This window comes from Balaenoptera ricei, chromosome 10 (genome assembly GCF_028023285.1).
Source record: "Balaenoptera ricei isolate mBalRic1 chromosome 10, mBalRic1.hap2, whole genome shotgun sequence".
Lineage (NCBI taxonomy): Eukaryota > Metazoa > Chordata > Mammalia > Artiodactyla > Balaenopteridae > Balaenoptera > Balaenoptera ricei.
In genome coordinates, this window is record NC_082648.1 from 33,911,863 (window position 1) to 33,938,681 (window position 26,819).

Genomic DNA, 26,819 nt, shown 5'->3' on the forward strand with positions numbered 1-26,819 from the left:
GACTTATCTCATAGGACTGTTTTCAGAAGAGAATCCCAGGATCTGTATAGAGGAGGCATTCGATAAATATTAGCTATTTTTAGAAATTGCATTGGGATGGTGCCTTATCATTCACAAGCAAAATTCCCTCAAGCCTCCTTAAAAAAACATATGTTAAACACTATTCTAAGCACTGGGAATAGAGCAGTGAACAAGACAAAAATCCTTGCCCACAAGGAGGTTATACTTGGCCAAAACAGAACGTGTTAGTAGAATTGTCCATTTTGACAGTTTCTGCACACTTTTAGTATCTTTGTAAAATGAACCATGGCACGTCTTGAAATTAGTTGTTTAGATTGGTTTTACATAACCAAATTAATAATTCTTCCTAGCCATACAGCATTTATGTATCTTCATTGATATTCAGCATCAAGATTTTTGGACCTTCACATTTCTTTTTAAAAGACATCAATGAAATAGTTTCATCCTGTGTTTTCCCTCAAAATGCCCTCTGATTATATAAATAATAGAATACTAAAGAAATTAAAGCTAAAAAGGACCTTAGGTAATTCACTCTATTTTTCACTTGAGACACCAAAGCCCAGAGTTTAAGTAACCTAAGAACACACAGACAGTTAACACATCTAAAACAGGTGTTCATTTTCTTAGGGGAAAATGTACCTCTCATATCCTAAATACCATTTAGTTGGTGAAAAAAACGTACTGATTCGAATGACTGCTGTTTTTGCCGACAGCTGGATTCCAATGGGGAGCTGCTTATCCGAAATGCCCAGCTAAAACACGCTGGGAGGTACACGTGTACCGCTCAGACAATTGTGGACAATTCTTCAGCCTCAGCTGACCTTGTTGTGCGAGGTAAGAGTTTCAACATTCTGGAATCACAAAAGCAAAGCTATTTGATTTACATAAATATGTATAATCTTCTGGTAACTCTGGTATGAATTCTTATATATTTAGAGTCTCGATCCTTGAGAACAGTTCTTCACCCATGCCTAAGACTGATTTATGCCAGCCAAGTAGTAAACAGAACTGATTTTGTTTTACTAACTACGTATTTTTTAGCAACTTACACCACATACCTCCTACTAAATGTTTGTGCTTTTAAACTTGGTACTTAGCAGAAGTTCTCAGTTCCTGCTAACACTTTTCATGTGTTGAGTAGAGTTTTGTTTCCTTTTTTATTTTTTATGGAAAAAATATACTGCTACTGTTTATTATAACCTCAAGTGTTATACATTTACCAGTATCATCTTAGAATAAAAAATGATTTGTACATGTATCGTGTTTCTATTTGTTGCTGATTTTCAGACTAGTGCTTTTGTTCTTATAAATGATTGAGAATGTGCTTGGATACATGCTTATTGAAAATACAACGCCTTTGCTACTGGTCTCTGCTATATAGCTGTGAGGCCAGCTCGGAACATGCCTTACTTTATTTAAAATCATTCATCGGCTCTTTACTCCCTGCCTACAGAATGAAGACCATTCCTTTTAGCTAAGCGCCCAAGAAGTTCCATGAGGTGTGGTGACCTCGGCCTGTTTAGCTTTAATTTCTCACCATTCCTCCTGACCAACTAGGCCACAGAAATACCCTAGGATTTCTACCTCTCTTCCTTGGTTCACAGCATTCCTTCCACAAGCTGTTTTCATTGATTGTTGCCCAAATCTTATCCATCCTTCAAGACTTGGCTCAAGAAGTAACAAACTCATGAGTCATTTTTTTGATGTCCCAAATATGAGCCCTCTCTTCTAAACTCTCATAACAATTACTACTTTCTCTAATGTGTTTTATAGCAATCTGTACATATGAGTTACCTTCTCTACTAAGTTGTGAAATTCACATATGCATTTTTATTAATATTTAGTGAGTTGCAGAATTCTATCTCATAGTTTCATTGTTCTCTTTTTCCCTCTGTCTCAGTGACATGTTAAAATTTGTATTTTTTTCACATTTTTACCTACTAGAAATATTTATTGACCATTTTTTTTTCAGTCAGCTTTTGCACAATCAGGTAAACAATTAGTAAATGAGATGATATTCATGGTTTGTCTTAATACCCATTCTGGATCCAGATCAATATAATTTCACTTAATCTCGTACACCTCCTGCATTTTCCTCTAGAACAATGGTAATATGGAGTCCGTCAGTCACATTGGAAAATATTGAAAACCCTCTTACTCCAGTTGAATATATTCTTCAGTAGAGTAATGGAAGTCTAGCTGAAATTTCTTTATCCAAATGAACTTAGGCATTTATTACACACAACCCTTATTGAAAATTAATAAAACTCCAAGGCTACAAAATACTAAATTAAAGGAAGTTCATTTAGGTTCAGTATTTCCATTAGGAATATTTTGTTATCTGGGACATCTATTGTCTGTGAGAGTTATCAGGGAGAGGGACTATTCACTGTTCTTTCTAGTCAGACCACTAGCTGTTAAGCCACTTCCAGCAATAGTCTATGCTTATATTTAATTGAAATTATTTGCATATTAAAAGATTATCATTAGTGTTACAATAAGGGTTATATTACAATGCATCAGTGTCTTCATATAACTACACTGCAGTAAGCTCCCAGTATTCACAGGGAAGATGAAGTTTTACAGATGTAGTCAAAGAATATTAATAATCTTATCCACTCATACTTAGGTAATTAATAATCATCATACTCTGTATTTTTTTACAGTAAAACCAATATAAAAAAGGTATAGCAGGTATTATGTGAAAATATAAAGTTGTTTTTTGTTCTAAAGCCCTTTAGTCATAGGAAATATAACTTAAAGCAATGCAACCTGGCAAGTGCACTTAGTAGAAATATGATATGATATAGCATTTTAAGTCCCTGCACTATAGCAGGATGTTGAAAAAACTATACAGGTAGATAAAAAGTATTGCTTAATACTGATAAAAGTCTGAAAGTTGTAATCATTCTCCAAACATTATTTCTAATAATATAAAAGATATTCATTTTATATCAAGAGAAATTTGCAATTCAAATAGTCAAATACATTTCTGCATAGCTTGTGTCAAAAATGTATATGAAGTAGACCTTCAAATATGATTTGCATATTTAAATCATGGAATATAAAAATAAAGTTTTCTTTATTTCTTATAATAATGATGAGTAATATACAAAATGGCATAGTATGCCTAATGTAATATTATTGGTCCATTTACCCACTTAATTATGTTTTTTCATTTAGTCTAGGAAATCATAACCTGGAGTCCATGGACAGATTTCAAGGGGTTCATGGATCTCCTGAAATTGAACTGAATTGAGTTTAGGATGGAGGCATTGAATTAGTTAAATATGAGTGCTTCTGTAACATTGCATCTGATTTCATGGAGCTTTTTACCCAGAGAAAACTCACTCCCCCACTTATCTGTTTAATGTTTGGTAGAACGGAGAACCAAGGAAGACAATAGCAATTGTTGTCAACTAAAAACAATTTATAAAAAACTGGCCCAATAATCAAATATAAGCCATTGTCTTTTTGCAGTAGTCTTAAGTGTTTACTTGTAAAAACCTATAGTACTTCAATTTATTTACCTACTAATTGAGTCCACAGGTGCTCAAGGAAAAGAGACCATAAAATTGACATACATTGCCTATTTCTCCAGTTATGCAAACAATTTCAAGTCATGAGGTAGTACTGGCCATGTAATTTTCGCTTTTGATGTCCAAAACTGCCTTTTATACTAGTTCTATCCTTTCAGTTTGGAAATATTTCTCCTAGTATTTCTATAGTATAGACATTATTTTTGTAAAAGTAACCTTTATTTAAACAAAGTTGCCCTGGAAGCCTAATATATAGAATTCAAACTGCACTGATTGAAAGAAGTGAAAACTGTTTCTTATGGCAAAATGTTCATTCACTGTTCTAAAAACTTCACTGCTCTAAAAGCACCAAAGATTTTAGATAAATCAATAAACATTCTTCATCACAGCCCTGACAAAAGTAAAGGATTACACTCCCTGAAATAGTGAGCATTCAACATAGCCCCTTTAGGATTCTAACAAATTTAGATAAATCAAATATGGAATTATGCAAAAAATGACAAGCCATAACAACAGAGAATCAGGAAGGGTTAAAAACAAAACAATATAGTTAGAGTCTAGAGTACATCAGATACTCTCATCAACAGAATAAGAATAAAAATAATCATGCCTAAATATTTAGATAAATAAGAGAGGAAATGATAAAAATGAGTTGGAAATAAGATACTATAAAATGAGGCAGTGTGGGGGGAAAAGGAAGAACTATAAAAAATAAACAATCATTGAAAATAAAAAACATCAATGGATGGGTTAAACAACAATTAGAGACCAATTAGGAAAAAATTAGGGACCTGAATGACAGGTATGAGGAAATCATCATACTTCATCACAGAAAAACAAAGACTAATTATGAAAAAAAAAAGATTATGACATTAATGACACAATGAGAAAGTAATGCTAGTCCCATTGGATTACCAGAAGAAATATTAGAGAAAGTAAGACAGAATAATTTTCAAAAAGATAATGACTATAGATTTGGGAGGATTAGTGACAATTATGACTTCTTTTCAAGGGTCACAATGAAACACAAGAAAATTAATAAAAATAAATAAAACTGCAGAACATTCAAGACAAATAGAAGATTATAAGAACAGCAAGAGTAAAAAATATTTTTTGCAAAGACATAACAATTCTGATGGCCAACTACTCAGCAGCAATAATAAAAGTCACAAGGTAATTGGGGGATCCAGACTTCAAGGTGACCCTCAGTGATCCTTGCTTTCTGATAAACCAGCCCCTGTGTAATCTCTCTAACACTTAGGGTTGGTGTATGTGCCAGCAGAAGTGACAGTGCTGAACATTGTCATAAATCACATTGCTGCTTCTGCCTTGGTTTTTGGAATTCTCATTCTGGAGGAAGCCAGCTGCCATGTCATGAGGATATTTCAGCAATCTTGTAGAGAAGCCCACATGAAGAGGAAATGAGACCTCCTATTAATAACCAACACCAACTTCCCAGTCATTTGAATGGGTCATCTAGAGAGCAGATCTTCCAGTCAAGCTTTCAGATGACTGTAGCCTTGGCCAACAGTTTGATTATAACTTTCATGGCAGACCCTGATCAAGAACTATTCAGCTAAGCCACTCAAGAATTCTTAATCCACAGAAACTGTAAGAGATAACTGTTTATATGTATAGCTGATTAACTTTGTTATAAAGCAGAAACTAACATACAATTGTAAAGCAATTATACTCCAATAAAGATGTTAAAAAAAAAAAAAAAGAGATAACTGTTTACTATTGTTTTAAGCCACTCAGGCCTGGGGTAATTTGTTATGCATCAGTAGATAACTAATACTACCATGGAATGTGCTGAAAGAAAAATAACTCTGCACCAAGAAGTATATATACAGACAAGTTATCATTTCATAATGAGGAAAAATAGTTATATTTAGACCAACAGAAACAGAGTTTATTTCCCAAGAGACTCTTATGTCTAAAGGAATATTTAATGGGTAAATTTCAGGAAGAAGGAAAATAATGCCAGAGTAAAGTTCTGAGACATCAAATAGCATGATGAACAAAGAAAACAGTAAACATATCCAAATCTAAGCAAACAGAGCTAAACTAGACTTCAGAATATGCTGTGGTCTGTGTTTGAGAACTGGCAAGAATAAGTTGCACACTGATCAAGTTGATAGTTGCTTTTACTTCAAGTTTCTATTAAAACAACAAATCTGACATATATATGTATGTATGTATGTATGTATAGAATATGTGTGCATATTTTATATGGTCAAATATAGAGAATGAATGAAAATTATAATCACGAAATATAGGGGAGTGGTTACCTCTGGGTTGGCGATAGGAGAGGAGGTGAGTGTGGTTAAGGAGGGAGGGGACCCACAAAAGGCTACATCTGAATAAGTAATGTTTTATTTCTTAAGCTGAATGGTGAGTTTGTAGGTGGTCATTTCTTATTTTATACAGCTTTACCTAAACGTTAAATATTTCTCAATATATTTAATTTAATTAAACAGGGTGACCTGCTATCCCCTACTTCCTCTCCACCAACCTTCTCAGCAAAGATTCATGAAAAATCTTTGTGTAACCTCTGGGCGCAGGTGCCAGACTTGGCTGTACATCAGATTTACTACTACAATTAATTTTAAATACACAATTCTAAGCCCCTCTTGGAAGTTTCTAAATTAATAGCTCTGGGATGGGTTTAGCAAAGCTAGATTAAAGATTGGCCTGGTGAACCATGGTGCATCAACACTGGATACAGAAATTGACCCATACACATATGCTCAAAAGATTTTTAACAAAAATGCAAGTTAATTCAGTGGAGGAAGATTAGCCTTTGCAATAAATGGTGCTAGAACAAATGAGGATTCATAGTCCAAAAGAAAAAAAAGAAAAAGGACCTTGATCTAAACCTCAGACCTTATACATAATTAACTTGAAATGGATCATGGACTTATGTGTAAATTTTAAACTATGAAACTTTTCGAAAAAAAAAATGTATAGGTGAAAATCTTCAGCTCTTAGGGCTAGATGAAGAGTTCTTAGACTTGACACCAAAAGCATAATGCATAAAATGAAAAAGTGATAAACTGAACTTCATCAAAATTAAAAACTTTTGCTTTGTGAAAGTCCCTGTGAAGCTGATGAAAAGACAAGCAACAGACTGGGAGAAAATATTTGCAAACCAAGTATCCAAGAAAGGTTTGTAAGTAAAATATATAAAGAACTCTCAAAACTCAAAATTAAAATAACCTAATATGAAAAAAGACAAAATACGTGAACAGACATTTCATTGAAGATGATATACAAATGGTAAATAAACACATAAAAGATGTTCAATGTCATTAACCATTAGGGAAATGCACATTTAAAGCCATAGTGATAGATAAAATAAAATCCAAATCAAGAGGATTGATACAAATTTCCTTTTTGTTGTTGTTATTGTAATAAAGGCTGTACTTAATAGGTTCCACAAAAGTGTATTTTGGGTTGTTTCATCAAGTAAGTTTTGGTGCACATCAACAGCCCTGTATGAATGTTTTTAGCAAAAGATGTTTCTGGAGGACTTAGTGCTTTTCAGTTAAAACAAAAGTGTCATTTAGAAGGAAAGGTGTTTCAGGATTTATCTGACAGCACTTGTGGGAACATTTATGTAGCTTGCCAAATCTAAATTCTCTTTTATGAGTGCACTTTTGGACAACATTCAAAAATGGACCATAAAATTAGGCCACAAAACAAGAAATGAGGCTTTGACATCTGTGTTTTACTACTTTCCATGGCATTTCTGCTGTATTATAAATATCCTTGGCAATGCTACCGACTGTTAGGAGGACCTTCCTGACACCTGGCTGAACATAACGTTTGTCACTAAAATTGCCAAAACAGAAAATGCAATCATGATTATACTTTTCACCTCTGCCCCCTCTTTTGCATCTTATATACCATATTAAACAAAATTTCTTAATACAAGGCTGAGATTTAAAAACAAACAAAAGGAAAAAGACTTTCACTCTCTGAAACTTTTAGTCTGATTCTCAACACTAACCTGTGCTATGTGAAATTTGGAAACATTCAGGAAAAAGTGTAACTAAAGGTCCAGTGGATAATACAAAACTGTGTAAATCATTGTACCCCCAAATTAAGTTTGTATTGTTTATATTTTTATATTAGAAGCTTATATTCATAGTTTTATGTAGATTTTTATTTAGATTAGAATATTGTGTGTGTGCATGTGTGTATGTATGAATGCCAAAATGTGTGTGTGAGTGTATTTCTAATGCCAAAATACAGTTGAAGAATGGAAATGGATATGTTAGATGTCATCTTTATTTGATGTAATCCCCTGAAGTTTTATTACTTGGCCTAATGACATGGTTACCAGATTCTTTCTTAAGGAGGTCATTTTGGTTGATGACTAACCCACTTTTAAATCCTGTGTTGGCTAAGTTAAGGTAATATAGCCAAATAAATAACCTGCTGGAAGCTGTCAATATACTTTTTAGTCTGAATAATACTGCTGTATTTTAAACAATCATAATGGTTGGCCAATGGTCTTTTCTACAGAAAATGCTCTTGAGTATTTGTTACTCCCAGATGATCTATGTTAGCAGAGTTCATATCCAGAACAGACCTCTCTTCGCTATCCAGGCAAACAATTTTGAACCACTTACTTGGAGATGTTGTTCCAGATTAATTAGTACTCTTTCTTAAAAAATATGAAGTAAACATTTTCTTTGTCTCAGATAAAAGGGTTCTAATGGTCCTATTATTGGAAAATCATGCACCAGTTACATCTTTTTTCCTTCCAACTTCTTCAGAGTAGCTACATGAAATATATGCATTTATGTTAAAATTGGAATATACAATTTTAAATCTAGAATTAATCCTGGAGGTCATCTAGAAAATTTCCATCCCTTTATACTACAAAATTTAGACTTCAAGAGAAAGAGACTTGTCTTGTATTACCCATCTATTTTGTGACAATCATTTTGGAACCTAGGCTTCTTCCAGACAGTAGGAATAAATAAAATCTATAGTTAATTTCTAAAACTTCTGTAGTTAGTGCTTTAAAATTTTAATACTTTAATACTCTAAACTTTCAATAGTTAATTTGGTATAGTACCCAAACGATTACCAAGTCTGTTCTAGAATTGCTGCTACTAAATAGTGAAAGTTACTGACTGCAGTTCTGCTCTTCTCGCTTTCCCATCCATTGTCCAGCACATGCTAATAAATAGTAGTTGAGTTTTTAAAACATTGTGGGAAAAATAAAGCCAAAGACATTTATTTAAAAGGGTTAAATTACCACCTGTTGGATTATTTAGCATTCTATTTGTATGGCTAACTCAGGGACCCTGGCTATTTGTGAAAGCAAAAGGACGGTGAGTCTGCCATCACGTTAAAAGTTAGTGGAACTCTTGGTGCTAAATCAGGATTTAGATTTCTGCGGTATCTGGCATTAATATTTACCCAGTGCTCAAGAATTCCTATATTCAAGTTATTATTAGATAACCAAATGTGGATTTATGTTCGAAATTATTATTTAAGCATGGCATGCCTAAATTAATTCAAAAGGACTTTTAAATTAATTAATTTAATCACTATAAAATTAGGAAGAACAGATTAAAAAGTTGCACGTGGTGCGCACATAAAACCAGACAGATGCACGAGTACACACACAGCTTACCACCTCCACCCGCCTCACACACACATGCATATGTGAAGACATCCAGAAAAGAGATTCACTTATACAAGCAGAAAGATGTGTCCAGATCATCAGAGTCAAATCAAAGAGAATAGTTGAGGTAGTTTTTCAAGTATTTGGGTCAGAAAAACACACATTTACCTCAGATACTTGGATAATTGCCTCTGCTTTCCACTTGCTTTGGCCAAGAAAGTTTGCCACAGAGACAGACTCAAGATTCCATCTCGTCAGTCCTTGCAGGACTGAGACAGGAAAATGGCCCTCGCTGCCCACATTGGCTGGAACAACGACTGACAGGGCGCCATTCGGAGGCATCCTGACCCCACTTGGCACTAAACCACAGCTATACATCTATTAATAACGAAGCCTGCCCAGAAATTAAGCTTTCTCATTTCCGTTGAGAATCAACAAATTCAAAAGCTGCTAAGGGCCAGTTCTCCATAACTGTTGTAAGCTAAAGCTGAAATAATGAGCTGAAAGGCGTATCTGTTTATAATAAATACAGAATTTAGAAGGTAGCTTGATTGTTTCAAAGCTAGAACTTACAAGTAGTTTTATTTGATAAAAGTTCTAGTAAAAGTAGCAGCTTTCCCAATTACTACTAAAGTTATGAAGTACATCAATAATTTGAAATTGTATTTTTCAAAGTCAGTTCAATGTAAATTGACATAAATTCAAGGAAGTGTTCAAATATATCAACAAAGTATGTAGTTCATTCAGAATGAGTCATGATATTTAAGCTTTAAGATGGATCTTGAAAGTGATTTAGTTTAACCCTTTGTTTTACAAATTCAAAAATTGAAACATAACTGTGTGAGGGCTATAAACTGGTAGATGACACTGTGAAGGATGCACTGATATAAATTTAGATTACTTTTCTTTTTCCTCACTGGAGTACAGTGAGAGAAGTTTCCTTGTAGGATTTCTTATCTTCTTCAATTAATTGCTCCTGACTCTCTGTCTTATAATCAAACTGGTCAGCTTTTGGCAAACTGGAATTTATTCTTTGCTACACAGTCAGTCTGTATCCATGATTCCCTTAAAAAATAATCAGCAAACTTGCTTCTCCTCACTCTGATTCCAGGAGAGAAAGCAGGAAAGATATACAGAACTTAATAGCAGGGTTTTAGACACTCCACTTCACTGGCCCATCATGGGCTTTATACATCAGTGTCTACTTACCAGACAGTAGTGTCAAATTAAGCTGACAATTACATCAAATTACAAGCAGTACAGATAACCAGTGATATCCAAAAGTCTTTACGGACATGAATAAATGGCAATTAGTTCATATTTTAAAAAATAATTTTAAATTATGCTGGCAAAATATTATGTTTCCAACTCTAATCTTTATCCTGTGAAAAGACATATATTATGAACATAAAATAAAAAAATAAAGGTATGTAATTATATAAGTTAATGTATAATATATGACATAATTATATAGTATATTTTATAACAAAATACAAATTACGTAGCATATATTTATTATATTATGTTAGGATACATAATATTTATTAAAGCCTTATTTTTTTAAATTTATTTTTTGGCTGCGTTGGGTCTTTGTTGCTGTGCATGGGCTTTCTCTAGTTGCAGTGAGCGGGGGCTACTCTTCGCGTGGTGCTCAGGCTTCCCACTGCATTGGCTTCTCTTGTTGCAGAGCATGGCCTCTAGGCACACGGGTTTCAGTAGCTGTGGCATTCAGGCTCAGTAGTTGTGGCTCGTGGGCTCTAGAGTGCAGGCTCAGTAGTTGTGGTGCACAGACTTAGTTGCTCTGCAGCATGTGGGATCCTCCCAGACCAGGGATCCAACCAGTGTCCCCTGCATTTGTGGGCAGATTCTTATCCACTGCGCCACAAGGGAAGTCTCTAAAGGCTATTTTAACAGCACTATTTTAAGAGATGGGTACTATCATTATCCCCATTTTACATATAAGGAAATTGAGCACCAGGGAGGCTAAGTTACTTGCCCAAGATCATTTAGTTACTAAGTAAAAGGACAAGATTTGAATATAGGCAGTCTGGCTTCACATATAACATCCAGTTCATTGCTGTAACATAATATAATCAAACACTAATTCAGATATATTCAATGAGATAAAATAATCAATGTGGAAAAATTAAAATGTAGGCCTTTTTCTTTCTTGGTAAGAAATGTTTATTCTATAGAAAAGTTACTGATGCAGATTTTGCAATTTTATTTTTGCCCATAATATATTTATGAGTGGTCTAATAAAAAGGGAAAGCTATAATAATTAAAAATTTTTTTCATGTAGTCAATGTCATACAATTATAATTACAACAGCAAAAACAATAAATCATAGTAGATGGTTTTAAGCTTGATTTTATAATGTGTTCTTTGGCCTTAAAAATAGTACATTCAAAATGTTTAAGTGTTTTAGATTAGAATGTATGTGTCTACAGGACTTTCATATAAATTTTATAATGTCATCCTAACAAAACTGCTGTGTGGTAGTCGTGCAAGGACTGGTAATCCATTCACAGGTAAAGGAAGTTTAAAACAGAGGAAGAAAAAGAAAATGAAAATATTCCTCAGAGTTCACATGATCAAGCCAGAACTTGGCCAGTTATCAGTGTTTCAAATTCACTACATAACTTACTTTTTCTCACTTCTCTTTAGTGTTTAACTGTCCAAATATAAAAATCAGATCAGATAATTTTATTGTACATCTGTTTCACGTTGTTATATGGTTTGTTTGTTAAATTGTCCACCCCAAAACTCTGAAGCACTGATAATTCAAAGTTAATTCAGAGAGTAAAATTTTAAGTTATTTGAAATTAGAATTTGATAATATCTTCTCTTTTTGGTTCATTTTATTTAAAAAAGAAGAGAAAATGCCTTAGCTTCATTATTGAAAAAATAACCAACAGAAGACTCAATGGTATAAAATCTCTTTTAAGCAAAACAATTTTTTTGGTGTGATTTTTGTAAAGTCTGCCATTTCAAGTCTCAGGAATGTGCAATTATTTCCTCATGGTGCCTTTTGCAGACTGGTTTCCTGCCACCACCATCTATCTCCTTCCCACCAGCCAACCTCACCAGCCCAGGCCCTGGGAATTTGATTGGGTCACAGAATTTCTTACACCTAAGCAAATGAAAATGAAGGAAACTCAGAGAAGACTTTTACCCTCTAAACCTGTGGTCAGTTTAACAAGCTGTAGAGAGGAGATTTTAGTCCTTTTAAATTCCTATCACATAGGTCCTCAAACTACCATCATCACTGGGATTAACAGAGACATGCTCAAAGGGAAAGGGAGAAATGTAAAAGGATAATACAACCAACTATGGAATCTCCATTGGTATCCTACAAATCCAGCTATTTCATAGTTTGCACCTTCCCTATTTCCTCTTCAGAGGTGACTACAGGATCCGGTCCTTGTGTGACAGAACCTCCTCTCCCATCCGTTATCTAAATTTGGCTTAGGACATCTCATTAGATCAACACAGCGGGGAGCTCCCAACCTTCTCTCTGCCACAGCACCTTTCCATTATAATGTTTAACTGCCCAATACACTCATGAGTGAATGCAGATTCTGGAATAAATGCAAAGGTTTTTTTTTTTTCTCCAAAAGATTAAAACACCATTTTAATTTCTAACTGCCCAATGCTTGTCATGGTCACTCTGTTGACATGGGATGAGGTGAGGGACTTGGTTGTGGCCCACATGCATTTCCCAGGGCACTGCTGGAATACCAACTCCCTTATCTGAAAGTGCATTGGGATGAAAGTGAACAGTGAACAAGAGCTAGCATAATTAAAAGGATAACCTTGAATCCACTTCATTTTTACACAAAAAAATAATGTACAAACTTATGAATTTTCAATATTATTAGTAGCAAATAACTTGTGACCCACTAAAAGGTAGTGATCCCTGGTGTGTCACTGAATAGTCTGGCCTCTGTCACACTGAGGACTACACTTCTGAGCATCGTCTCACTACAGTCTTAGTGGCTCTCAACAGCTAGTGCTTGAGCCCCCCTGCACATCCCTGAGAATTTCTGTGGGGCAAGGCACTGTTCCTGTTTGGAACACACCAGGTACTTCTGATGTTTGTGGTTTAAACAAGTTAGAGGACCACTGTTTGATATGTTCCTGCAGAGGTTGGAAGCCTCTGTTACTAATTCAAGAAATGGCGCTCCAATGTGCAACAGTTTGGGGAGGCTTCCTGTGTGACTGTTCACAGCCCCCTCTCTCTGCAAAACTACCAAAACTTCATTTAAAAGGGAGAAAAGAAGAATATATTTAAAATTAGCAATTTCAGTTCTCATCAAAAGACTTGGAAATCTCTTACGTTTGAAAGACAAATGTAAGAGACAAATGCGTTTTGTGACCTTTGTTACCATTTATCATAGGACTAAATTTGCAATAAGCAGTCAGCAGTTTTCCTAGATACTATTTCTCCTACTTAAATAACTATAACCAGGGGGGCGCTAGTAGTTATAAAGTGGTCTAATTATAATAATCAAACTATCCCTAGTTATGGTTAGAGAACATAAGAGGATGATCATCTTGTTAATACCATACTTATCTATAATAATATAGTTATACTAATATATGCATATAGTCATTAAAAGATCCACATGGCACAATGGAAAATGTATGGCTTTTGGCATTAGGCAAGCATAGATTAGAAACGCACTTCACCTGCTGAATAACCTGTGGTCTTAGGTCAGTCAGTTAATCATCATAAGCCTCAGAGTCCATATTTATGAGAGAGAATAATAACAACTCCAGTTCACACGTTGCCCATGTTGACTTTCTATAAACATTTTCTTTTACTTCCCTCCCTTTTGCTATTAACGTCTATATAGACATAAACAATAAATATAATATTAATCAAGACACAGGTTCCCATGACTTCCAGCCCCAACCTCTGATTAAATTTCATAAATCTCTGCTTAAATTTATCCTCAGGATTTTTTTCTTACTTAGAAGCCTTGAAGGCATGAGCATATGTTTGGGTAGGTAGACTTGTACTATGTGGAGTGGAATTACAAAGGCTCTAGGAATTTGAGTTTTTTTTCAAGGGGAGGAAGGGATCCAGTTACAGCTCTTGTTCTTTACAAAGTCAGTCACTATTTCTGAGGGAAACAGGTTTGATTGGGCCAAAGTTTGTCACTTCAGCCTTCTCCTTTTTGGACTCCCATCTACAGTGTTTAGAAGATGTTTTTCTTTGTTCGTTATTTCAACTTACCCATTAAGGATACTTGGCAAATTCCTGAAGTATATGGCTTCCTGCTCCTAAATGGGCATCCACACTTGCCCTTCAGCCTTGATCTTTCCTCTTGCAGGTCAAAACAGAAAAGATGGAGAGAAAAACATGGCGGATCCTTTTCTCCCCGTCTGTGCAAGCCTGCCTCCAACCTGGTGATCGTTGACACTCACTCTTTGTGGGAAAACCTTTTTTTTTTTTTTTTTTTAACATATTATACTAGATTTTACTAATTAACTCAATCTTGTAGCTTCTGCAGTTTCCCCTGCCAAAATCTAGTTCTTAGAGGATTTTTTTTCCCTTTTGAACATCTAAACATACTTTGAGCAGAATGATATTTAAAAATATAATTGTATAGCTTCATTAATATCTGAAAAATGCCTACTGAACTAACCCAGTACATCATATAATGGCCAAGTAAAATTTTCGTGTTTTCATGTCCTGTTTTTCTTTGAAATTACATATCTCAGAAATTAGCTCATTATCTGAAAAAAAAAATGAAGAACTGGTGAATTATAATACAGGAGTGTTGCCACTGAATGGACTGTTTGATTTACCCAAGCAGGTAATGAACACTGTTGTTGTCAAATTCACTAATGAGTCATCTTAATTAGGATGTAAGCTAAGGGGTATTATTCCAGTGGTCTTTTGTATCCTGGTGCCATATATATTCTTCGGCAAGAAAAGATGAAAAACAGCAATAAACAACTGAAGACTGCCCATGGCTCTGTAAGGTTTTTGGAACAATTCCTGGGACTGGGAAGTGAAATTGGTCAGCATGTGGAGAAAACTGTCATCTCAGTAGCAAGATTTAAGTGAAGATGACTAAGCCATTAACAGCACGTATGCATATTTAATTCTGTTAACTCCTAGCATTAGCCTTCTTGGATCTTTTGTTTTGAGAGGAAGGTCAAGACTTTTTGGAAGGACATGAACAGAAATGGCAGATTAAAATTGAAGTGTATATAATTCTTTCTGGAACTGCTTAAATTTCATTTTTTGAAAATATTTTCATTTCCCCCCCCCCTTTGGTCAAAGAGACATGCTTAAAATTCTTATTTCTTCACAAGAAATAATTTGTTCTTCTTAAACAGGTTTATGGTTAAGGGTGGGATATTATATGAACTTCTCGTTTAGTAACTCTAGAATTCCCATGTGTGGTTGGAAGAACTCTTAGGAAAGCTTTGAGAGATATGTAATGACCCCTAAATATGTATGTAGTTAAAAAATAATTGATTAGTCATCATAAAAGAATACATGTCTCTGGCTCAAAATGTTACTTATTTCCACCATTTTTCATTTTCTAGTGTTAATTATTGTCACAGAAGGAAGCATCTTAGGATTTAGACTGGAGATCTAGGGCAATTGTCATTTTAATAAGATATTTTAAAATAATTCAAGATTGTCATGTATCCATAAATATTGCCATGGAGATGTGCACAAACCAGCATTGTGGTCCATAGTCCATCACTGAAAGTATACCACCAAGATCAGATAGGAATATAGTTTGGGAAAGAAAGAATAAAAATTAGAAAGGAAACCACATGACAAGTATGGCAAGTGACAGGAAAAGGAGAATATTTTTGTTTAGATAAACTGCATCAATATCAACTAGAATTACATAGATTCATTTAGCTCCTTTATCCTCATTCTCATTTCTAATAGGGATCTACGTTCATTTTTAACAATGTACGAGGTTAAAATACCAATTTTAGAGGTTAAAAAACTACTATATTCCTATTAAATGGTAGAGATGTTTAATATTCAGCTTCATCTTAGTACAGTCTTAACGCTTTAACAAGAGCACACAAATTTGTGTTTTATTACCTTATAATAAAGCTGTTGTCTTAACTAATTTTCAGCGCAAGAATGGGCAGGTAGTAATAAGGAGACTCTAACTGACATATTTTGGTAAAGAAGAAGCCATGTGCCTTAATATAACTGATGTTCTTTCAGCATTGCTATTTTCAGATTATTTTATTTTAAAAGGGATGGTAATTTGTACTGAAAGTTTTTTGTTTTTTTAACATTTAAACTTTTCATTATATTTGCTTTTTTGGTAAAAATAAACAGTGAACCAGAGGATATTCGTATGTGGTGCTTTGCTTTTAATTACTTACGGAGCAATTACAAATGGAAATAGGATGACACTGAGATGTCTTTCCTGCTTAGCGCCAAGGCTTGCATTAAATGTGTGCTATGTGGAGTGGAGTCCCAGAAGGACCAGCAGTTTTTTTGGGTCCAGTTCCAACTACAGTTATTTAGAGAGCCGGTCAGCCTTTCGGAGGGAGAAAGTGCGTTAGGGTTACTGCCTAAGTATTGGCGCTGACTCAAGTGACGCCTGGGGTATAGTCATGGCTACTATGCATCGTGTTTAATCCTGGAGGATCCCAGTTTCAAATCTTCTATCCCACTTGACTTATGGGAAAATTAGTCTCAGTTATTGATTGAGAAAATATAGTCAGCTTATAATGTGTGAATAATCATTTTGAAAAATATTTTCCGGCTATTTTTCCTCAAATGTCTAAAAACTACTTCACTGAGTGTTACTACATTCCTAAAGAAGAAATAGCAGAATCGAGAAATAATTGTATTTATGTTCATTTTTCCTTCTAATCACTTTACATATGAAAGAAAACTGAGTGGAAATCACATCTGTATTTTGTTCACACATAGGTATTTTTTTCTAAAAACACTAGTAAAATTCAGGAAAGTTTAACAAATCCCTTCATGATAATAAAAAAACTGGGCATGTAGTAGGAATTTATAAATGGGTGATATCTTTACCTTCACTTATCTGAATTAACAGATCACAAAAAGATTTAAAGAGCTGTAGTCAATATATCACAGTTTTTGTCATTTTTCCCACAATATACACTAGTGCCCAAGTAATTCATATTCTCCCCAACAAAAAAGGTCTCTAAAGGAAAGCAGTAAATACAATTTTTGAATTTGAATCTGATAATGCTGTTTTTAAATGATTGTTTTTACTATAGTTAATGAAAAGTCTCCTGGCAAATCAGTTGAGTTCAAGTCTTAGCTTTGCCGTTTGCTAGCTGGATGACTGTGGTTATTTTATTTAATCTGTCCATGTCTGGGTTTCCTCATTTGTAAAATAGTGAAAATAATAGTGCCTACATCATAGGGTTATTTGTAAGAATTATAAAAGATTTAGCAATGACTCAGCTATAATAAGGACTTAGTAAAATAAATTACTTTTATTAAAATAGACAATATAAATATCTTTTTTTGGATTCACTAGCATTTTATGCTCTTATGAGTTCATACTTTTTAAAAAATGCAGACAAATCCAAGAGAACCACAGTATAAATGTGTCAGTTATCAGGTGGTTCTCTGCAGGCTTTTTGTGGACAGACACGTTTGGGCTGCATGATTTGAATTTCAAACGGGCTTCTTCTCGCCTTGCCTGGGTTGTACCAGGAAAGCCAGTCTCTTGTCTTTTTCTGTACTCTGTCACAGACCAGCTGTGTGATTCTGGCAATAACCTTTCTGAACTTCAGCATCCTTTTGTAAAATGTACAGGTATTGGCTTCAGTGATCTCTAAAGTGTGTGTGATCTACATTACATAGCCAAATGTTTTCAATATTTGCCTGTAGTCAGTGATTTAATAGTAAAAACACTGAGAACCTAGAAAAATTTAGGAAAAGAGAATATGGATGTGGCCAGTGAAACTGCATTGAACCACAGATGATAAAGGACCATTCTGGCTATTTCCAAAGTCCTCCACTATGTAAAAAAAAGTGACAGAAAAAAGCCTCAGTAATTATAGATTCCTTTTGCCTGATTTTGAAGAACTCACAATGTAGAAACATAACACTAACGAGGATCTTGATAGACTACTAATTATCCCCCATAGGTGAGGTTTTTTGGAGCTTTCTCAGTCAGTAATCTCTGAGAGATATATTTAAAGCCAGAGAGAAAGGTTATAATGGGGGAAAAACAAGAATTGAAAGATAGAGGGTAATGCAAATAAAAAAGGAAAAACAGTCCATAGTGGCAGCCTCTACCTGAAGAAGTACTGAAAGGTAGTGGTTGAACACTGTGATATTGAAAAGGAAAAGAAGATGCAAAGAATCAACATTGAAGTCTGTACTGTTAATTTATAAAGGAGGAATTTAGTCAGCTGGACGGGCCTAACACAGTAAGTGATGTCCACACTTAATGACATCTGTCAGCATTTGGAAGAATCGGAAAACAAAAATAGCAGCACTGTTTTACGGACACGATATATAAGCTTAATAAAATGAATTTCAGAACTCCAGGGCATGGGGGGTATGTAGCGACAAGCAAGTGGTATAGATGAAACCATATTCATAAAAACTAAAAACAAAAAGCATACTTGGAATAACTTTTTATCCTCTCCTTCTTATCTCTTTTTCTCTTTTTCTCATTTTCTTCTCTTTCCAACTCCCTTAGTATTTACTAATAGTGAGAAGAACTGATGAAAAGCCTTTGCCAGGGCTAGTCAGAAAAATATTCCAGTTCCTTCTTTTTTTATTCCCACTATGGATCATTAATGATAAAGACAAAAGACAGAAATAAATGGAAGAATAAAATAATTTGTCATCTAATATACTTAGGCATTTAAAATGCAGGTCAAATTCCAAAGGTCCTTTCCCTCTGACCAATTGCTCTGTTTCATGATAATTTAAATTTGGTATAAATCGTGTTCTTAGCGATCATTAGCTATCTGCCTGAGGACACCTAAGAAACTGGAAAGGTATACCGATAGAGTAATAGTGAAATAACCTGCATCTAGCTATCCATTCGCTTACATTTTCCCTAGCTTCAATTCTTTCCTTAAAGATTTCTTGAAAGTGTTTGCACAGTGATGAGAGCTTAAAAAAGAAACAAACAAACTCTGAGTCAGAATTATGTATTGCTTTTTTGTCACTGAAGAAAGAATCAGAAGGACTGCCGGCTCCTAAATGCCTGCCTTTGTGCTGAGGAACTAGTGGCTGCATTATTTCATTTTCTACCACAACACTTTTTTCTCCATTCTGAACAGAAAATCTGAACAAGTAACATCAGCTACACTGCTTAGAAAACCTTCCTTCTGGGAGACAGTGCAAGGCTGGCCCAGTTTGTCTCCATAGAACCACTCTATTTATGCTGCATCTTGATTCCTTAGTACACATTAGAGGACCTTCACATCCCCAGCCATTCCTTACCTCCATCAAATTTACTAGAAACATCTTACTTTTGAGTGGAAACAAGTGATAAATGAACAATCTGGTAAACAAATCCCTGTTAATTATTAACAAGTATTACTCCTGTCCTATCGCTCAGATGCCCAGAAAGCTCTTACAGGTGTAACAGTAATAACATTAATAGCTAAAATTTACTAAGGACTTCCTGTGGACCAGGCCTAACACTACATTCTTTAAAGATTTTATTTCAATCCTAACAACAATCCTATCTGGTCAATTTTTATTATTCTGATTTTATAGATGAGAAAATGAAAGTTTAGTAAATTTGAGAAACTTGCCCAAGATAAATCAAGGCACTGGATTTAAAGTCAAGCCTTTTTTAACTCTAAAATCTCTGCTATTTAATAGTATATTTTCTCTCAGGTATTTTCTGGGGGATATTTGTAGTTAATTACTAGATGGAAAAATCTACTTTATATCAAAGTGAACCATTACCAAATAACATTGCCACACGGTGGTTTTGGGAATATCAACCAACTCCTTTCCATTTTTTTTCTCAATTTCACCTTCTTATGATGATACAGTACTTCAATACAGATTGTATTGTGGATGACTGTTATGTTTACAGAACTGTCTGAAGGTCAATGTGTTAAATTTATTTATGTCGTCACCAAATATTTACTAAGAACTCACTATAGGCCAGGCATATATCAGAGAAAAAAATGCATAAGTATAATTACAATCTTTTGCTCAACAATATTGTTCCTCAGTGAATGGGTGACTGGATAAATTATCATGCATATAATGTCCCAACAGATACACTAATTGTACGCGACTTTAATCTGACTTTGCGAAGGTCATTCATTTGCCACCAAAGAACTTCAGAGAATAATAGCAGGGAAATGATTTTCACTTTAATGGTAAAAGACTAACCTTTGGCAATTTTGTCTTAAATTCCCTTTAACATTTTCTGAATGCCATAATTTTATGCTCAGAAAAAGTGTCTGAATGCCTTCACTATAAGACTTTCTCTTCCTTTTAAAATTTATCGTTTTTATATTTCATTTCTAATTTTTAATTTTAATACTCTGAAATATTCCACTCAGTAATTGACTTGGAATGATACTTCATGTGAAATAAGGAACTTCGCGGTTCTGATCAAGAATATGCATTGTATTTCAATGTGGTTTTTACATATGAAAAATACAATGTGTTCTTTCTGAATATCAAATGTGCTTTATATAATTTATGTGGCTATTTTCATTAATTGTGGATGGTGTATTATTATTACTTTTAATTAACATCAGGAAGTATAAGAATACTATTACAGATTATACATTTACAAAAATTTATTTACCTTTATTAATTTGTTACATAATTCCAAATAAAATTTACTACCATCAATAGGCTGTGTCTTGTGTTATTTTAATGTTAGTAGTAATGCAGTTGTGTTGATCTACACGCACGTTTTCCTCCTTGGGACCAACCGCAAGGAAATTGGTAAAGGTTTGCGGTGTTGTCTATCCTTTGCAAAGACCAAAGCCCATGTGGAGAAAAAAGGCCAAGTAGACAAAGCATCTGATCTGACATTTAAATAGGAAGGCACTTATTTTCAGCTAAAAGATTAAAACTTTGTTTTATTTAATACTTTTTCAACAACAAAAGTTGCCACTTAACAAAGTTGTTGATTATTATATCCACTATGCCTAATTCAGTTGGGGATGGCCTCCTTTCTGGTGCAAAGAAAACAAGTGATGTCATTGTCTGAAATGTCTATTCTAGGAGTTCTCTGGCAACTGAGAGCCTTCTTTAGCATTGTAAGTGATAGATGCCACATTACCACCTAAAGGACTTTTTTTTACATTTTTACAAAGAAGAAATCATGATGCAAAGTATAAGTATCTTGTATACCATGTATGCCATAATCCTGGCATTCACTACTGTCTATTACTGTTATTTATTTACCGGGCCAATTCACCCTTTTCAAGACAAAGTGCTGTTCAAAACCTAAAAGTTATGTCTCATTTATCTTGTCATCTCTACCACCCAGAACGGTGTTCTCAGTTTAGAGAATAATATTAATACTGAATTATGAAGCATCTCTGAAAGCCTATTTTTAACATTGTTTTATGTTCTGCAGTAATAATTCTTCTGGCCTAAGACTCTTCAGTATATTATTTGATGTTTTCAGATCATTCCTCGTATACCTGAATTGACAGTTGTTTTCTACATTTTATATAAATAGAAATATTTCTTTTAATATCATTTATTTCTATTAGTTTAACTAACATGAAATGTATTATCCAAAATGGTACATACAATCATTCTCAGAAATTTCTACTCCAAGTAACATAAATTGTCTATAACATTTAGAGTTATATGTCCTGCCTCCTTTTGGGTAGACAGAATGAAACATACGACTGACTATCCTCGTATCTGGACTGTGCTGTCAGCTCTGATCCATGCATTCAGCAAACATTCGTTAACTATCGCTATGCTACAATCGGTTATGTCAGGTTCCTTTGATGCCAACTGCATTTTATGAGTCAAAGAGTATCGTATGTATGATATAATAATAACGCCATTTTTAAAGGACAGAATTTATCTCCTTTCATAAAAAGAGACATCATGAAATCATTTAGTAAAAACCATAAATACCATTATTACTGCTTCTTATAGTTTATGTTTAGATGGAATGTGACACCACTGATTTCATCGTGTAAATGTTCTTTAGATTAATTGCAAAGAGGGCATTTTTGTATTCTAATGTGCACTTAATTCACTAGCTGGGATTCATTGATTCATTACTCAAATTTTCTTTCCAGGCCCTCCAGGCCCTCCAGGTGGTCTGCGAATAGAAGACATTAGGGCCACTTCTGTGGGACTTACTTGGAGCCGCGGTTCAGACAATCATAGTCCTATATCTAAATACACTATCCAGACCAAGACTATTCTTTCAGATGACTGGAAAGATGCAAAGACGGGTGAGTTTTATTTGTTTGATTAATCTGTTCATATTTTGAGATGAATTCTTTCATCAAAAACAAACAAACAAAAAAACCTGGATGTTTTAAGAATTTTATCATCGACCCTGAAAATTTTCTTAAAACAAACAATCCCAATGTTTTAGTAGTAAAGAAAACCACAGCAAACTAAATGTTTTAAAGTTATAGGGGAAGAAGCAGTATGTCTTAATCTATAATGGGGAAGTAAAGAGAGGTCTCCTGGGTTTCTTATTTGAGCTATGTGTTAAGTCTAAGATGTATTAGGAAAAAATTATAAGGAAGGTGGATTTGGCAAATGGCATCTATAACATTATTTATGACCCTTTTTATCCAATTATATAGGCACTATAGTTCTGCATTCTAAAAAAAGACACAATTGATCATAAAGATTAAGCACCTAAATCTTACCACCATAACTTTTTACTTTCTGAATATGTTCTTATCTGGCTTGAATTTCCTCAAAAACAGGTTTTTAAAGAAGTTTAGTACCTCAACCATTTTTGTTTCTCTCATGTTAAGATTTTCTAACAGACAAAAACTAATTAAGAGCAAGTGGGTACTTTTCCCTGTGTATAAGTTATTACCATTGCCATTTGTCATCACTAGTCTTCAAATATCACACATCAGTGTATTTTCTCATAGAACATGAAAGAAGATAGAGGATTGTTTTGATAAAATAACCTGTTTATCTTTGTCATTGTTGACAATATTTTTAACCAAACTTGCAGTAGTCAGAATTTCTTTTACATGCATAAAGAAGAGGCATAGAAATATGTCCTCAGTTGTCACCAGAGGGGAGAAAAAAAGACAAAAGTGAATAGAATGCTCCTCTTTTTTAAAAAATGAAAAAGAATTAATCCCAGCATATCTTAAACCTGCTCACTTTAATCTTAACATAACAGAATTTATTTGTATTGCTCCCTGAGAAGTTTTAATTTAGATTCACCTTTTTTTTCTGATAATTTCTTCCTATCATGGGAAATAAATGAAATATAAACTTGAAATCTGTTACAAGGGTTTAGGATATATTTTAGCATTAAGTAATTCTCCACATAAGTGTATGAAGTTCAAATGAATTAGAAACAAGTGAAACATTTCTATTACATTATGCTTGTGAGTGTAAGAATTATCTGTAAATATACTTGGCAAAATCAGACCTTTTGAAAAACAATTTTAAAAACCGTTTAGATATTAGATAAACATAAAGCATGAGCAGTTTCTACTTCTCTAAATAGAATGAAAATGGATGATAATGATAAAACCATAGATAATAATAAATATCTAGCCAAATTTACATTAATTATAGATACTAGAGAGCAAATGAAATAAATAAGCATATGGTTAAAATTTGGTTTGGCTTTGAAAAAGGAATAATGATTGCAATCATCTCCATTAGTGCTTACCATGCTTACCACATTTGCTTACCATATGGCTCAATTAAAATATGCTTCCCATTAAAAAAATTTTTTCCACTATAAATTAAGTTCCATGAGGGCGAAGACTTTTGTTTGATTCACTGTGCTATCCCTAGCAACTAGATCAGAGCCCATAGTGCTCATTCATTACATACATATTTATTGAGCTCCCACTGTGTGCCTGAACCTGTCCTAGATACATAGTTGACCAGCAGTGAATAAAACAGAGAGAAAAAAGAAAGTCAAAAGAAAAGCCACAACCCTACCTCCAAAGAGCTTACATTCTAGTAGGAGAGATGGTAATAAACAACTAATTAAAATTTATAATAAGTCACGTGGTGATTAGTGATACAGAAAAACAACAGAGAAGGGAGATGGGGAGGCAAGAGTTGCATTTAAATAGGATGCTTCTAATATTAGTATAGCCACTCCAATTTGTTACGGTTCCTGTTTGCACGTTATATCTTTTACAATTGCCAACCTATTTGTATATTTGAATCTAAAGTATATTTTCTGTTGACAGCATATATTTGGATCTTATTTTTTATCCAGTCTGACAATCTCTGCCTTTTGATTAGATTCTTTAATCCATTGATATTTAATATTATCATTGATGTAGCTGAATTTATATCTGCCACTGTATTTTTGCTTTCTAAGTGTTTCATTTGTTTATGTCCTTTTATTTCTTCTTTATTGCTTTCTTTTGCATTAAGTGAATATTTTCTAGTGTAAAAATTCAACTAATTTAATGAAATTCTCTAAATATAAAAACTTAATGATTACTCTAGAGCTTACCTGGTATAATGGAATTTATCACAATAAACTTCATATTTTTACCAACAATATCAGTGAGATATAGAAACGTTACTCTCAGCACTATTCCATTCTGCCCCTTTTTTGTGCTATGGATTATTATTCATACATCTATATTGTACATATTATACACCTATGTATGTTGCAAATTCAATAAACTTCTGCTGAAATTATTGCTTTCTATAATTTTAATGTCTTTTAAAGAAGCTAAGAGAAGGAAAACAAGTATATATTTATAGTTTGTTATATTAAGTAACATATTAAATATTTAACATTTCTGATCCTCCTCATTTGTTCCTGTCAATTTGAATTATCATCTGATGTTATTTTCTTACTGTAATACAACTTCGCTTCTACCTGTCCCTTTAAGTTATGTCAAATATATTACATTTCTCTATGCTGTAAGCCCAACAACACAATTTTATTACATACACACACCATATATATACATTTATACATATGTATATGTGTATGGGTAGATGCATAAGTAGATAGATAAAGATAGATAAATAGATAGATAGATATTCTCTACAATGGCCTTTAAATCAGATAAGAGAAGAAAGAAGAAATATGTATTTATACTTTTCTAATTACATAATTACCTTTACCAGTGCTCCTTATTTTTTTGGATGGTTTTTTCAAATTACTGTCAATGGTCAACTGCTTTCAGCCTGAAGAACTTTTTGGAGTATTTCTTGTAAGTCAGGTCTGCTCCCAGCAAATTCTCTGTTTCTGTTTATCTGGGAATGTCTTTATTTTGCTTTCAGTTTTAAAAGGTAGTTTTATTTTCTTGGCTGACAGCTGTTTCTAAGTCCTTCATATTTACCAATATATTTTCTATTTCTGGGTTTTCCATTGCTTTCTGTAGAACTGGATTTCTATCTGTTATAATTTTTCTAAGTAAAGAACTTCTTTTAACATGTCTAACTCTTCAGGTTGCTGGAGTCAAAGACCTTCAGCTTTTTTTTACACTAACAAATAGTTTTCTTTTAATATTTAAGTGATTTTTTTGGATATACGTTCTAAGCTGCTTTTTTTGAGCACTTAATAAAGTGTCTTTGTCTTTTTGCCTTCATTGTTTCTGACAAGAAGTCAACTATTCTTTTTACCTTATATTCCTGTATTTAGTGTGTCCATATTCTCTAGCTGCTTTCAAGATTTCTTTTTGTATTTGCTTTTCAGCTTGATGAGAATATATTTATCCAGATGCAGTTTACTGGCATCTTAGACCTTTGAGGTGATATCTTCCTTCAGCTTTGGAAATTCTCAGACATTAACTCTTTAGATATTCCTCTGTCCCACTCTCGCTCTTCTTGGTCTCTAGTGAAATACATGTTAGATTGTTTGATGTGTTCCACAGATTGTGGACACTGTGTGTGTGTGTGTGTATGTTGATTGATTTTCAAACATTGTGTGTAAAAGAACAGTAGAGGCTGAGTAAATGTTTTTTTCCCAGGAAAATTCATGTCATTCTTTCAAGGGTTGAGTCAATCTAATCTGTCATTGAGATGATCTGAGCTTTGCTGTTAAATACAGTTCTATACAGGCTTCAAGTGTTTTGAGTACAGGATCACAACCTTCCCACCATATTGCATGTCTGGAGGTTTTCCAGTCTTCCTATCAGACTTCAGCTTTCTTCTCCAGCTTGGACATCAGGGAGGGCTCTTGCTCCTCCCCTGCTCCTGCCCCAGACAGCTGTTGTCTGATAATCAGTCTAAAGAACAGAGTGCTGGGGCGGTGGGGGAGAATTTTCTCAGTTCTCCTATCCTTCCCTCAGACTTCACAGATCCAAAGCACCTGCTCCTCAGATGGGAGGCAAATCTCTGTTACCCTCTTACCACTCACCCAGCCACACATGGGCACTCACTTATATCCAGTGTAAGCCTCAGAGTGCATGCAGGGTCTCAATTTTCCTTCTCTGCTCTTAGATTTGAGCAGATCTGAGGTGTC

At 34.0% G+C, this 26,819-nt stretch overlaps 1 protein-coding gene across 3 annotated transcripts in view; it reads left to right on the forward strand.

Annotated features, from left to right (window-relative positions):
* CNTN1 (contactin 1) overlaps nt 1-26,819 on the forward strand; it is a 369,710-nt gene that overhangs the window by 264,421 nt on the left and 78,470 nt on the right. For 2 of the 3 annotated variants that reach the window (XM_059934553.1, XM_059934554.1), the window contains exons 16-17: nt 735-855; nt 22,462-22,620. In XM_059934553.1, coding sequence (XP_059790536.1) covers nt 735-855; nt 22,462-22,620 — 280 coding nt within the window. Of the gene's footprint in view, nt 1-734; nt 856-14,543; nt 14,630-22,461; nt 22,621-26,819 lie in introns of those variants that run through there. The other variant, XM_059934555.1, reaches the window with a different exon arrangement.